The sequence below is a fragment of the Thunnus maccoyii genome, chromosome 1 (genome assembly GCF_910596095.1).
Source record: "Thunnus maccoyii chromosome 1, fThuMac1.1, whole genome shotgun sequence".
Lineage (NCBI taxonomy): Eukaryota > Metazoa > Chordata > Actinopteri > Scombriformes > Scombridae > Thunnus > Thunnus maccoyii.
The window spans coordinates 485,001-499,987 of record NC_056533.1 but is presented as its reverse complement, the minus strand read 5'-3'; the positions used below and the strand labels follow the sequence as shown (position 1 = coordinate 499,987).

Below are 14,987 nucleotides of genomic sequence, written 5' to 3'. Positions count from 1 at the left end.
ACACCGATGCACAAACTGTCTGAGGTGGTACAATCCTTGTCTCTGTGTCATCCAAGGATGGTGGTGTCATCAGAGAGTTTCAGTATGTAGTTGGAAGAAGCTTAGTAAATATTCTCCAATAGGTTTTAGCAGGATAAATCATCTGTATAACCTTTTTAACAGGATTGTTAGTAATAATAAAAAGATAAAACTTACACCAGCCTGAGCATTTAAAATAACCCATTTAGCGCTCCACTCTCTCATCTCTCCACACTCTTCTTGTGTCATATTTTCCATCTATTCTGTCCATCTTCATTTTTCCATAATTTCTTCCAGTGCTCATCAGACTGTGGTCAAGGTTTTCGCAGACGGACAGTGTTATGTACAAACCCGCAGGGTTTATGTGATCCCCTGTCCCAGCCCACTCAGGAGGAGCCCTGTGAGGACCACTCCAAATGTTACGAATGGAAGACTGGAGACTGGTCCAAGGTAAGTATACAATACAAGACAGTAGTGAACTTTGTTTCATTGGAGGGACTGCGTCACATGTTTTACTGTTTTTAACCAAGAAAAGGGAACTGTGAACACTTAAAAGGGAACTCCACTTATTTTACATGTGAAGATGAGTCACTAGAAGTCTGGATATCTTCTCTGTCTACTAAATGGTACTACAATACTAAATCAAACATCAAACATTTTGCAAAGGGTATGTAATCCCATTGGAAAATGTGCACATCTACATCTACATTCAAGCTGCCTGTGGCAGAGATATCAGCATCAGCCTTTAAATGTTTAACTGGTATGGGTTGGTACACAATGGAAATATTTCCGATCAGAGAATCCTTTATGGTAGGAGGGTTTGTTTATTTCCATTAAGTTGAACATGCAGGTATTGCAGCGGTGTATGTGTGGTCTGAAATAAACATAAGAAAATAAATGGTCTTAAATTTAATATAAATCCAAATACAACAAATCTGAGTTATTTCTGTTTTACAAGTTACACTGTGTATTGGGTTAGGTAACTCTATTTAGCACATAGGCCTAATATATTAACAGATGTTCATAATGGGGAGAATAATAAGTTTCACCTATACACCAATAAAGCAATACAGAATTACTATCATTAGCACACAATACATATATATATACAGATATGTAAGTGTGTGTGTGTGTGTGTCTATATACCTTTCTGGTGGACAGTAATATACAGTTAACAGTGTGACTCTTAAAAAATCTATATTAGCATGAACAACACTGATAAGCTCCGTCTACAAAGTAATTTAACCATCAATCAATTAAGCTTAGCAAAACCATTAGCAAGTATGGTACTACTTCAGAGTCGGGCAGGGCTGTGTGTCAGGAAGGTGAGAGAGGGAAAGAGTCTGTGTGTGTCTTACGTCACCTTATGAAGAGGTAAAACTGGTAGCCTTTTGTACACATGTATACATTGAAAGAGTTATTGGTCACTGTTATTATTCCTCCTCTACATGCTGTGCTGGCCATGAAGTGATTCCCTCTTATAGAAACTACAATGTCAGACACAAAGTACAAAATCTGCAGTCTTTGGTCTGTGTAAAAATGCAGTCTAAAGTGTGACTGAAGCTCATATGAGTCTTCAGCAGTCTGAGTTAGACAAATGCAAGGGGGATAATTGTGCTGATAGTCATGTGCAGGTATATTGATGGTCCTGGCAAAAAAAATACCAATGACTACCAGACCTACCAGACCAACAAGAAAACAGTCTGTGGAAACACACAGTGGGAGTTTGGTACTGAAAAGGCTGTTCTTATGTGTAACTCAGAGTGCTAAAGCCTCATAATAACTTCAGCTGGACTTTAGAATGCATTTTTTCATAGTTTTGTGGCAACAATGGACTCACCTACACCCGGGAAGATCTGCTACAACAACAGTCTTCCATGCTCTGCAGTATCAAACCATCCATTGTCCTCCCACCAGAAATCCATCAAACCCCCTCTTCCCCCCATCATCTTGGCAAATGTACAGTCTCTCCGGAACAAAGTGGACAAACTCCATGCCAAATGTCTGGTGGAGAAGACCTTTAAGGAGGCCTGCATTATTGCCTTGACCAAAACTTCGCTTGACAAGGCTCTCCCAGATGCCGAGGTACATCTCAACAACTTCACCATCTTCAGAACAGATTGTACAAGGGAGTTGGGCAAGGAGTTGGGCAAGGAGAGGGGTGGAGGGGTTTGCATGTATGTCTCCAACAGGTGGTGTGACAACATCAATATCCACAGCAAGGTCTGCACTCCAAACCTAGAGATGCTGACACTATCCCTTTGTGCCTTTCATCTCCTGAGGGAATTCCCCACTGTTGTCATCAGCTGTGTTTATATTCCACCTAGTGCTAACATCAAGGCTGCAGCCGAGCTAGTAGCTAACAGCGCTAATGACATGCAGGGTAAATATCCCAAGGCCCCAGTGTTTATTGTTGGTGACTTTAACAGCTGTAGGCTTGACAATGTTCTGCCTTCATTTCAACAATATGTGGACATCCTGACAAGAAAGGGAAAAATTCTGGACTTATGTTATGGCATTGTTACTGATACTTACATCTCCTGTGCTCACCCACCGTTCCACTTTGCAGACGAGAATGTTATCTTTCTACTTCTGCATTACAGACAGCTACTGAAGCGTCACAAGCCGCAGACCTACAGCATCAGCCAGTGGTCAGAGGACACCATTACACAGCTACAGGGCTCATTCGCCTGCACAGACTGGGACATATTTGACGGAAACTTGGTTTAGAGGCTCTCTGTTGCCATGGAGTATATTAAGTTCTGCATTTCCACAACCATACCAGTTAAGACCTTCAGAAATTATCCAAACTCCAAACCCTGGATCACCCACACTATTAATCACAGTTTAAGGGAAAAACAGAAAGCCTTTCAGCAGCAGGACTGGGTTTCACTCATTCAGTGACATCATCAAGGCCAAACTAAAATACAGAGAAAAACTTGAACAGGAATTCAGCACTATGGACACTGAACAGGTCTTTCAGAAAGTAAAAACACTCGGTGGATATGACCCAAAAGCCAAGTTATCTGTAATAACTGACCCTGCTTCATTTGAAGAACTGAACACCTTCTATATACAGTTTGACACCATCCACTGCTCTAAGGAATGTGAGGCACTCTTGGGAACCCTATCCATCCTGTAGCCAGCACACCCTGCTCTCTTCATAGTGGAGGACGTGTGCCAGCAGCTGAGCCGGTGCAAACCAGGCTACCGAGCTACACCACTTCCGGCCAGTTGCACTCACCTCAGTAATTATGAAGTGCCTGAAAAAACTGGTGCTTAACATCATCATCCCAGTTGTCGGACCACAACTGGACTCCCAACAGTTTGCCTATAAGGCCAAAAGAGGGACTGAGCATGCTGTGGTATGCCACCATCACTTCCTCCTACAACACCTGGAATCACCCAGTAACTTTGCCAAACTTCTCTTCATTGACTTCAGTTCTGCTTTTAACACCACCACCATCTCAGTGTCCCCCCACTTCTCATCCACTGGGTACACAGCTTTCTCAGTGACAGATGGACCAAACAGTTATAGTGGGCACTGTGACATCCTCAACCTCCATCACCAACACCGGAGCCCCGCAAGGCTTTGTCCTGAGCCCCTTCCTGTATACCCTTTACACCAGTGACTGTATCAGTGTCTCACCCATCACCACATACTTCAAGTACTCTGATGACACTCCCATACTTGCACTCCTCAGTGACAATAACTCTGTTTTGGGCTACCAAGACTCCATCTCCCATTTCACACAATGGGGCAAGAACAATTATCTGAAGCTGAATGTAATGAAAACAAAAGAACCGTTCTTAAACACTTCCAACATATACAGCATGGCCCACAGCTCCACCCACAACCCCACCTGCATCAATAATGAGACTGTTGAGATGGTAGAGAGCTTCAAATATCTCAGACTCATTTTGGACAATAAACTAAGCTTTGAACAACACATCACTGACATCTACAAATGCTGCAAACAAAGATTCTCTGCCATCTGCAAACTCAAAGCACTCTCTGTTGCCCTCTACCTTCTGCTACTGCTCTATAAAAGTATAATTCAACTCATTCTCCTCAACTGCTCCCCCTATTTCTTTGCCATGTTAACTGCCTCCAATAGGAACAAACTCATGCGCATCACATAAAATGCCTCCAAAATTATCAGCCTCCCCATCCCCAGCCTATCAGACCTCAACAGCAAAGCTATTGCACACAAAGCACACAACATTGTACATGACCCCATGCACCCCCTCTACCCATTCTTCACCCTGCTTCCATCTGGTCGCAGATGATTCCTGGCCTGGAAATGTGCATGCTATGGCAGGAGTTTTGTCCCCTCTGCCGTAGCATTGCTAAACGAAATACCCCAATGACTGTTACTTTTGTATATGTGTTATTTATGTGTGTATGAATGTGGATGTATCCTGCTGGTCAGCGCTCGGGCCCTAATAATAATAATAATAATAATAATAATTCCTTTGGATAGAAGAGGGCTTCGCACTGGTCAGCGCTCGGGCCCTAATAATGATTCCTTTGGATACAAGAGGGCTTCACGCTGGTCAGTGCTTGGGCCCTAATAATGATAACTAGAAAATGCAATTTCTGTAGAAATTGCGTGTGATTGCTGAAAGCGGATATAGACTGCATAACTGGAAGCTGAACACTATTGAAAAATCTACCAAGAGAATGAATGACGTGTAAAAAGTGTTTGAAGGAAGAGAAAATGTGTAAGCTTAAGAAACTGGAGTGAGAGGAGACACACATCCTGCAGACTGTCTTGCAGTCAATGAGAACATGACAGGGACTCTCTATCAATTAAGGTTTAGATCTCAAAATTTATAAGTCCTATGTGAAATGTATTTACATTTTGAGAGAGGCACGACGTGATTTAGCCAAGTAGAAGGTGCTCCTGGATCAACATCCACATTGCGGTCCTGGATCAACATTGTGATCAACCAATCACAGCCCTCTGACATCATCAGTGTGCTGCTCCTGTCATTCTCTCAAAATTTCTTTTTGGCCCCAGAGACAGCCAGAAACAGTTGTGCTTCTTTTCTTCAGAGGTAAGCTAAGTTTTCCTAATTGAATTTATTAATTTATTAATAGTCAGAAAACTCAACAAAATCCTTAACTGCATATCTTTAATATTTAATATTTATCTTTACATTCTAGTACCTACCTAGACCTGTAGCTGTGTTAGGGTTAGCTAGAATATTGTTCACTAACAATAAAGGGTAAAGATAATAAAAGAGCTGTAATTTGCTGTGGACAGAATAATTCATCAATAAAATGAACAGGAACATTGTAGTTTTTCTGTGAACTAGCTCTGTTGGTGGCTAGTTGAACCATACTTATTCATAAGAGTAACTCATTTTTGCTCTTTTCATAGAGGCCATGCTGACAATAACAAAAATATAAACAATAAAAAATACATCAGACTTATCCTTTAATACTGACTTGTTTGCCATTGTGAGTCACACAAAGATCTGTGATGAACACATTTTCCCTCCTTTTTTTCATACAAAGAGAATGAGTGTGTGTGTGTGTGTGCGTGCGTGTGTGTGTGAGACAGGGAGAGAGAGAGAGAGAGAGAGAGAGAGAGAGAGAGAGAGAGAGAGACTAATTTTCAACAAAATCCTTAACTGCATGTCTTTAATATTTATCTTTACATTCTAGTACCTACCTAGAGCGGTAGCTGTATGAGCTACTACAGGGTTAGCTAGAATATTGTTCACTAACAATAAAGGGTAAAGATAATAAAAGAGATGCACACATTTTCCCTCCTTTTTTTGCCCATTCAAAACTTTTTTTTTTCCAAGATTGCAGTGTTAGTGTTGATCCAGGACCATCATTGCCATGTTGATCCTGGATACACTTAAAAAGCTCATCACTGTCATGTTTTACCTGGATAGATTTTCTAATGTTTCTAATGTTATTTTCTAAAGTTAATGTCTGTTCTCTTTCAGATTTTTTGTTACCCAAAATGGAGGAGTTTATCAAACAGACAGTTACCGATGAGGAGAAAAGAAAAGCAAGGCAGAAAAATACAAAAATTAAAGTCCATATTCTTAAAACCAGCGACGATGAAGAAAAATATATCATGGCAATAATTAATGACGATGTAAAAATTGGATCATTCAGGGCAACAAATTCTTCCAGTTCGACAGACAAAAAAAGAGGATATTATTTGTTCCACTGCACAAGATCTGGTAATGTTTTTAAAAGAAGTCACAGAGCTATAGGGTGTAATGCATACATATCTTTTAATGTCAGAAATGATTGGAAAGGACATAAAGTTATTGTTCAAAGAACATTTGACCAACACAATGGACATAATCCACTTTCTGAAGAAGATGGCCATTTCCAGCGAATTAATCCTGAGCTAGTGAAACAAATTCAGAACTGGATAACCCTGGGAGTAAAACCAGACATCATCCTTATTCAGGCTACTGAGTGGTCACGAGCTCAAGGACATACCAACTGTCATAACAGGGAATACTTTGTCACCCCCGAAGACATACACAACATTAGGACAAGTATGCTACGGATGAAACATCTCGATAAGGATGACTGTAAAAGTACAGAAAAACTACTAGCTGGTACTTTCAAGGAGGATGTTGTGTTTTACCAGCCCCTGACCAAAGACCGTGACCTTGTAATTGTTCTCCAGACTGAATGCATGAGAAAAAACCTACAGGAACATGGGAGGAACATTGTTTTTTTATGCTACATACTGTGTGAATCAGTATTCCTTTCCACTCTTCACATTGCTTGTGAGAGATGACCATGGCCATGGAGTTCCTGTGGCATACATAGTAACAAGCAGTGGGACCAAAGAAACCCTTACACTTGCAGTGCAAAAGCTACAGCCATGTTTTCCTCATCCACCAAGGTATTTTATTAAGTATTTGGAGTTTGCATGTTCTCTCTGTGTTTGTGTGGGTTTCCTCCCACAGTCCAAAAGAAATGCAGGTCGGGTGAATTGATTACTCTAAATTGTGGGTGTGGTTATACAGTTAAGTTAGCCCTGTGACAAATGATAAATGGAGTATGCTTCTGCCACCTGTGACCCTAAATATGAATAAGTGGGTATAGCATTAATGGGTGTTTCTCTTAACTGTCAGTTTTGTTTACAGATTGGGGAAAAGATTAACTTGAAGTATACTAATCTTATTTTTCTCTCAAAGATGCTTCATGGTTGACAAGGACATGAGCGAAATCAATGCTCTGAAAGAAGTGTTCCCTGACCCAGATATCCTTATTTGCTGGTACCACGTGCTTCAAGTAAGTACAGGGGATATAAATATGAATTATCAGCAATTTTAATGATAAATGTCTGTTGTACTCTTTAAAACTCCATACATGCTCTGGTTCACAGGCCATTGTCCGCTGGTTGATGAAGACTGATTCTGGAGTTAGTGGGCCAACAAATTCAAGCACTAGAGCACAAATTCTGGATTTCTTCAAGAAAATGAAAGCTTGTGCTATAGTATGTTTTTCTTTGTTTGTTTGTTTGTTTTTATTTGATGAGAACATTTTTGCAGAAGATTCCTATAAATTCCTTTTAATGAAAAATAAACAATGTAAACAATTATTTAATAATTCAATAGCATTTTTAGAAATGTGCATGTGTGCATGGCTTTTTTTCAGTGAGTGAGTTATTTGGGGAGAATGTGTGTGTTATTCTTGTCATGGCACCTATAGTAAAGAGAGAATACAGGAGACTGCGCTCATGATATGTTTTATTTTACTGAAAATGTTTCTGATATTGTTAGAATTTTTGAAATTTGGTACACTGCAGACTGACAATTACATTTTTTTATATGCAGAAGACTGATTTTGAGGAAGTTGCTCAGACCTTTCTTGAGGATTTTTCTGACTACCCAGAGGTGTGCAATTACTTCAAGAAGTACTAGGAACCAATCAGTCATACATGGGCTGATTTTGGACAATGCTATGACCATGGGGATTCAGAGACCAACAACTTGCTAGAAAGGTCATTTCTTTATGTTAAAAAAAAGCATAATTCCAGCCTATATAACATTCCCAACAAATAGAATAGAAATAAGAAATAAGGCATTTTATTTAAAAATGTAAACTTATTTATTATAGCACTATTTTCCTGAAGCTTCAGATGGTTTATTTTTACTGTATGTTTTAAGAAGTTTAAATGCCTTATCTCCTATTAGACTTGTGTCAATAATGCTGTATCAATGTATTTAACAAAAAGACACAAAACCTCAAAACATCATTTCATCAGATACATGTGTGTGTGTGTGTATATATATATATATATATATATATATATATATGTGTGTGTGTGTGTGTGTGTGTGTGTGTGTGTGTGTGTGTGTGTGTGTGTGTATAAAGAGAGAGAGAGATACATATTTTTATAATCTTTAACACTGATCTCCTGTTTTTTAGGTTCTTTCATCGACTGAAATATCAGTTAGCTGGAAGGACGGCTAACAGGGTCAAAAGAAAATCCGAAGAAACACTTAACAAAGCAGCTGGACTTTTGGCAAAGGGTTGGATCAACAACATAACATTAACATCATCTAAAGCATACATTTACAATGTGCCATCAGAGCAGAACCCAGGGTTCTCCTACAGAACATGCCCTGCAGAGTGCTTCTGCAGTTGCCCTGTGGGTGTGCGGGGTCATGTATGCAAACATTTGGCTTTGCTGGAATTACTCAAGGATGAGGACAATCATAAGTTCCCAGATCTTGCTATTCAACTGGAAGCCCATGCAAGAACTTTAAAAGAAACAAGGCAATTTTCAGTGTGCTCTGAGGTGGCAAATGAAATAGATGTACAGAGCCTTTGTGGGAGAGGAATGTATCATGCATCTGTAACAACACATTCCTGCACCTGTTGTACATTCTCATATCACAGTATGTGTCCTTGCCTCATTGTAGCTGGACAGGTTTTTAGCATGACTGTAAATGATAAGAAAGACACTATTGAGAATGAGGTTGATAGCCATGGTACATCTTCTGAGCCACAAGACAAAAGCACAGACATACAGAAACTTCAGGATATTCTCAAGATTGTCAAGACATGGGAGAGAGTTCCAGAGAACATCAAAAGGCAAATTGATGTTCTGCATGTTAACATATGCCAAAAAGAGAATAGCCTTCTTTTGTCGAGAAGGCATGACTATGATGACACATCAAGAAAAATCCAGCCCCTCTTTCCACACAGAGCAAAACACAGCCAAAAGAGAGGAAAACTGTCAGTTGTCAAGAAAGGTGGCATAACACAAGTAAAGTCAGAGGAAGAGTTATGGCCAAAAGTGAAAAAGCAAAAAAACAGAAGAAAATACCGAGCCAAGTTACATGTTTCTAAGGACTAATGCACTTCACCAAGCCAGTCTGGAGGGGAATGATCTCAGATACCTTGCTGTGTGGATAGGTTCAGCTCTCTTATTTTTGAAAAGCAGGATAAAAAAAAGGCTGGATATAGGGATAACTGTTTAATAACTGTGAAATATGATTTGTAGATTAAAGATTTAAGTCTTTGAACTGTTGTAATACTGTTAGAAATAAAAAATGAATAATAATTCAATCAACTCACACTTTACAATTCCATTAAAATAAATTTATTGAGAGATGAATAAACAGATTTTTTGTCATTTTATCAATAGTTTCTACTATATAAACATTTAAAATTTTTGAGATCATCTTAATGATTTAAACTGAAGATCTGAACAGAAGAAGAACAGAAGTTGATCATGCAGAAAACATTAATTCACACATAACCAGCAAACTGCAGAAACTATCTGTATTGATAGATGAGTAAGAGGGAATGAATCATTTTTTGTATTTTGTATTTTTTAAATTTTTTTTCAAACTCTCAAAGAAAACCTAGAACCCCATCAACAGCTCGGGGGCCAAAGGTGTGGGTCAGTAAGCTGAAGTCAGATGTGGGATGCAGGTTCGACTTCAACTCCTCCCTGATGATGCCCAGCGTTTTCCTGAAATTAAAAGTAGGTGGCAAGAGGGGTGGTTGTAGTTAGAGTTTCAGAGCCTGAGTGACTTCAGATCTTATAGCAAAAAGGTAACACTAACATTAAAAAAACTTGCCTTGTAACCTCTGTGTCTTCATCAGTGATGTGTTTTCGCACCAACTGTGGTTCAATGGTGCGACACAGGCTTTGACTTAGACCGCTGGCCAAGTCTGAAGCCTCCCCCTCCGTAAGCGCACTGAAAATGCTCACCTTTGTGTTGGCCTTTTTGGTAAGATTGCGCAAAGTTTCTGGTAGATTTCTTTTGCGTCCCTTGAAAAGAGTGATATATTTTATATACAAATCATTAAGTCAGCTATATTATGGCAGTAGTAAAATTCAGACCCAACAAAAAATTGAAAAATCTCTATTCAACAATCTGAATATATCTGAATATATACACAAAGGGATGACACTGTGGGGGTCAAGCAATCAGGCCTGTACCAGTTTTTCCTTTAATTTGTCACCCCTCTGTGTATATGTGTGTGTGTGTGTGTGTATGTATATTCAGATGTATGTAATGTCTACACACTCTACTTACTCCAAGCAGGTCTCTGAAAACATTAGGTGACATGTTCTCTCCTTCAATTCTGCGTTTTATTTCTTCCTCTGTGACTGCATAGGTTTTTCGTTTCGGTCCAGTAGGAGCTAGGCACCCAAACACCCTGAAGCCATTACTGTCCTCTCTAGTCTCAGTCAGTTCACAATCACAGTCTGCATCTGCACCCTCCTTGATTTCTTCCTTCTCTTGTATATTTTCACCTGTGCCATTTTTTTTCTGATTCTCTTCTGTCTGTTTTTTGTCCCGCTCGCCCTGTTTCTGATCTTGTCTCTTGCACCTTGTTATTTGGCTGCTCTTTCACAGCTTTTGCCTCATTCTGTCCTCTGTCTTCTTGCTCCTCATTCTTTGCTGTGCTTTCTCTTGTCACTTTGGTTTCTTCATCATTTGTCATTAGTCGCAAAAGGCTATTTTCCTCTTCCCCTGCTATTTCAAGCATTTCAGCAAATTAATAACACTTGAAATTAATATAATTTTGTTTGAGATCAATATAAGTTACTATTATGAGTAATATGACTTATTTAGATTACTGCTTAACAATCTTATTGATTTTTTAGTGAATAGGGTTGAACTTCAAAGCAGGACCAACTTTGCTTTGCTTTACGTTGAATGCTAACACATCATTTGGGTTGACAGAGAAAGGTAGGGAAAAAAAAGTAATTCCTTACTTTCCCAGAGTACACATATGCCACAAGTTGTTTGCCAGCAACTTTGATGGCAGTGGCCACCACATTTCTGAAAATAAATAATTGTATTGATAAGTTAAATTTACTGCATTCATTTTTTTTCTGTAATATAGAAAAAAATTGATATTACTAATTACTATTACTAATTAATGACAACTTACTAATGATACTGTCCTGTTCAAAGACCAATAAATGTTAGAACTTCTAGAACTCACTGAAACTGTACTTTTGCTTTAGTCACGGCTCCTTTAACATGTCAAACTCCTCTTTCTTTTATATTTAAAAAGCTCTCACTAACTTGTCAACAGGCTTTTTAACATATATAAAGGATTGCAATGAACGGTTGAGCAGTTTGGCAAAACCTTAAAAGCACCATCTACATTGATCCACCCTGAACAAATTTCGTGAACATTTCTAACCCCTTCTTCAATTTTATTAACTGAATTCATTACCGCCAGTTCTTCATGACATCCCTCTTCCTTTCTTCAGACTCTCCCAGGGAGTCCATGTATGTTAGCTGCCTTTTTGATATGTCACAGAACTACAAGAAAAGAACAGTTAGTAGTGCGTAATTAATTATAATGCAAGCTGTCTAGAGCTATCAGATAATTAAAGTTAATGCTTTTTGGGGCACTTAATGACAAATTTAATGTTTAAGAATGACTTTTTGGACGAATTATCTTTTTCTTATTAAAATAGGCATAGTAGGTAAATATAAAAATAAGTGCTATACATTTGTTCAAGTGCAGAGGCCAGATTTAGGTATGTATATGGCTGACTATTAACAACAAGAATTACATTAAGTGCTGTGGTGGATAATACAGACTAAGGTTCTCACAACTTTGCATAGGGAAGACTACTCACAAAAAGGGTCCAATGATTTTGATTTTCAAGGACAGCACCAATCACTTTATTGAACTTTCTGAATATGTCCCTCTTCAATGATGAGAAAGTTCATGGGACCAAAAAAGAGAAAATATTAGTTTAAGGCACATTGGGTGGACACAGCTGTTAAAATTATCTTAGGAAACACTGTAATATTTCACATTTGTTCTGTTAAATTCCTTTGAGGTATGTTGATATTTTAGGAACACACCGCACCTTACAAAAATAGTCGCTTTTTGCCCTCTTTGACCCAGACAAAATTTTTGTCAGGAACTGACTACATATCCGAAAGACATTGGGGTAGTCCTTAGAGGAGACAGAGAGAAAGATTTTCAATACCATAAAAACACAACAAACAATTTTGACCATGACAATTAAGGTAACTTCATACCTTACAGTACAAACCCATCAGTGCATCAATAACCTTTTAAAAAGATCAGTAAAATTACTTGGAATTGGGGGACTTTCAGTTCATTCTGAAATGTAATGTTGATGAATATGCTGAAAATATATCTATACACAAACTTACCACATCTGTTATGGCCTGTGGCTCAAAGAGCGCCTTTAAATCTGAGACTGCGATATTGTAGGAGTCAAGGGTTCCTACAAGGGAACCCCAAGGAGAATCTGTGAACACAAAATCCTTTAGTTTTACAATACAGTATGAAGATCTGTGAAGATCTGACAAACATGGAATTCACATTCTTACCGGTCATGTTGAATCTTAAGTTTTCCATACTGGAAAAAGCACACAGACACACAAAACAAAAAAGCAGTGGTTAATTGGGAAAATTAGTCTCTCTCTCTCTCTCTTTTTAAAAGGTTATTAGTGCACTATCTCTCTCTCTCTCTCTCTCTCACACACACACACACTCACTCTCTTTGTGTGAAAAAATGAGGGAAAATGTGTGCATCTCTTTTATTATCTTTACCCTTTATTGTTAGTGAACAATATTCTAGCTAACCCTGTAGTAGCTCATATAGCTACCGCTCTAGGTAGGTACTAGAATGTAAAGATAAATATTAAAGACATGCAGTTAAGGATTTTGTTGAAAATTAGTCTCTCTCTCTCTCTCTCTCTCTCTCTCTCTCTCTCTCTCTCTCCCTGTCTCACACACACACACACACACGCACACACACACACACTCATTCTCTTTGTATGAAAAAAAGGAGGGAAAATGTGTTCATCACAGATCTTTGTGTGACTCACAATGGCAAACAAGTCAGTATTAAAGGATAAGTCTGATGTATTTTTTATTGTTTATATTTTTGTTATTGTCAGCATGGCCTCTATGAAAAGAGCAAAAATGAGTTACTCTTATGAATAAGTATGGTTCAACTAGCCACCAACAGAGCAAGTTCACAGAAAAACTACAATGTTCCTGTTCATTTTATTGATGAATTATTCTGACTACAGCAAAATTACGGCTCTTTTATTATCTTTACCCTTAGCTAGAACAATATTCTAGCTAACCCCGTAGTAGCTCACACAGCTACAGGTCTAGGTAGGTACTAGAATGTAAAGATAAATATTAAATATTAAAGGCATGCAGTTAAGGATTTTGTTGAGTTTTCTGACTATTAATAAATTAATAAATTCAATTAGGAAAACTTAGCTTACCTCTGAAGAAAAGAAGCACAACTGTTTCTGGCTGTCTCTGGGGCCAAAAAGAAATTTTGAGAGAATAACAGGAGCAGCACACTGATGATGTCAGAGGGCTGTGATTGGTTGATCACAATGTTGATCCAGGACCGCAATGTGGTTGCTGATCCAGGAACACGTTCCACTTGGCTAAATCACGTCGTGCTTTGAGAGAGAGGAGGCTTGTGGCAACATACCGAGGCAAGATATGCACTTGAGGAGTTAAAATTGTGGGAGTGAGAGCGGTTTAAAAAATCTTTTCTGGTCTAAAATTATCTTTGCTCTCCACTGTGCCTGATCACATGACACACTGGTGAGACCTGGCAAAGTCTGCAAAACCCCTGACTTTTGGTTTAAATTGCTGAAAAACTATAGAAGATATCACTAAACAATCTGATAACTTTGAAAAAAGTTTTGTGAACATTTTAAAGTTCGAATGGCGTCTGTAGGATAAGGGACGTCCGAGCAGTTGAATGTCAAAGTGACATTTGACATTCAAAGTGACATTTGACATTCAAGTCCGACTGAGTTGGAACAAAGGTTCCAACTCAGTCGGACCATTCGGCCATTATGAATTTTAATGTTTTAAAAGATTATATACAATTGCTGAAACATGTTACATTTCAGAATTCCATTGAAAAATCTACCAAGAGTAAAATCTGCTAGAGGTGGAATTGAACCTACACCCTCATGTGCTTTCAGCAATAAAACTCAAAAAAATAGTTTGGAAATGAAGGCAATTAACTGCATAAGTTGCATGGTGTTTGAAGCATGTGTTCTTATTATGAAGGATGGAAGTATGGTGCAGGATGTTTTGTCCATTGCCCTGTAAAATCAGCAGTGCATAGTGTTTATAGCAAGAAGATAAGGAAGGCCAACTCAGGACAAGTCTAGCGCACCTGCTGAATGACCAGCGATAGTGTCTTTTTGACAAATCTGGTAAAGACAAATTTTCAAGTAAATGATATATGGTCAGACAGGTAATAAGTTATACTTTATACTTTTACACCATTAAACTAGTCAGAAACATTACTTAATCATTTATAACAGTAGTTAAAGCAAAATGTTGATAGAATGTTTGCAAAGAAGTGTCCAACTCAGAACACAGTGACATTATATAACTCAACAACACAGGTAAGTGACAACATATACAGACAGATCTACTCCAAGCATCAAACTAAAAACCTCTG

General features: G+C 38.4%; 2 protein-coding genes across 8 annotated transcripts in view; one reads left to right on the top strand and one right to left on the bottom strand.

Moving 5' to 3' along the window:
- The window catches only part of adamts17 (ADAM metallopeptidase with thrombospondin type 1 motif, 17), a 626,422-nt gene that overhangs the window by 532,374 nt on the left and 79,061 nt on the right, over positions 1-14,987 (top strand). For 3 of the 7 annotated variants that reach the window (XM_042414307.1, XM_042414226.1, XM_042414606.1), the window contains exon 21: positions 316-468. In XM_042414307.1, the coding sequence (XP_042270241.1) occupies positions 316-468 (153 nt within the window). Of the gene's footprint in view, positions 1-315; positions 469-1,935; positions 2,104-2,621; positions 2,816-5,982; positions 6,909-7,203; positions 7,301-7,394; positions 7,506-7,845; positions 8,013-8,440; positions 9,567-14,987 lie in introns of those variants that run through there. The other 4 variants (XR_006096576.1, XR_006096581.1, XM_042414392.1 and 1 more) reach the window with 4 other exon arrangements.
- On the bottom strand, positions 9,662-12,929 carry LOC121899839. The gene is made up of 9 exons (XM_042415589.1): positions 12,865-12,929; positions 12,685-12,758; positions 12,547-12,579; positions 12,372-12,461; positions 12,135-12,206; positions 11,723-11,811; positions 11,253-11,319; positions 10,105-10,298; positions 9,662-9,995 (listed from the first exon to the last, which is right to left on the bottom strand). The coding sequence occupies exons 1-9, from the start codon at positions 12,890-12,892 to the stop codon at positions 9,875-9,877; spliced, it is 768 nt and encodes a 255-aa protein (XP_042271523.1). The 5' UTR covers positions 12,893-12,929; the 3' UTR covers positions 9,662-9,874.

What these genes read in the sequence shown, in the direction of transcription:
- LOC121899839 (XM_042415589.1), bottom strand. Translation starts at nt 12,892, where the DNA reads ATGGAAAACTTAAGATTCAACATGACCG. An exon ending in TGATGGGTTTGTACTGTAAG is followed by an intron (nt 12,462 to 12,546) that starts GTATGAAGTTAC and finishes GTCTCCTCTAAG; the next exon opens with GACTACCCCAATGTCTTTCG. An exon ending in CATATGTGTACTCTGGGAAA is followed by an intron (nt 10,299 to 11,252) that starts GTAAGGAATTAC and finishes ACTCTTTTCAAG; the next exon opens with GGACGCAAAAGAAATCTACC.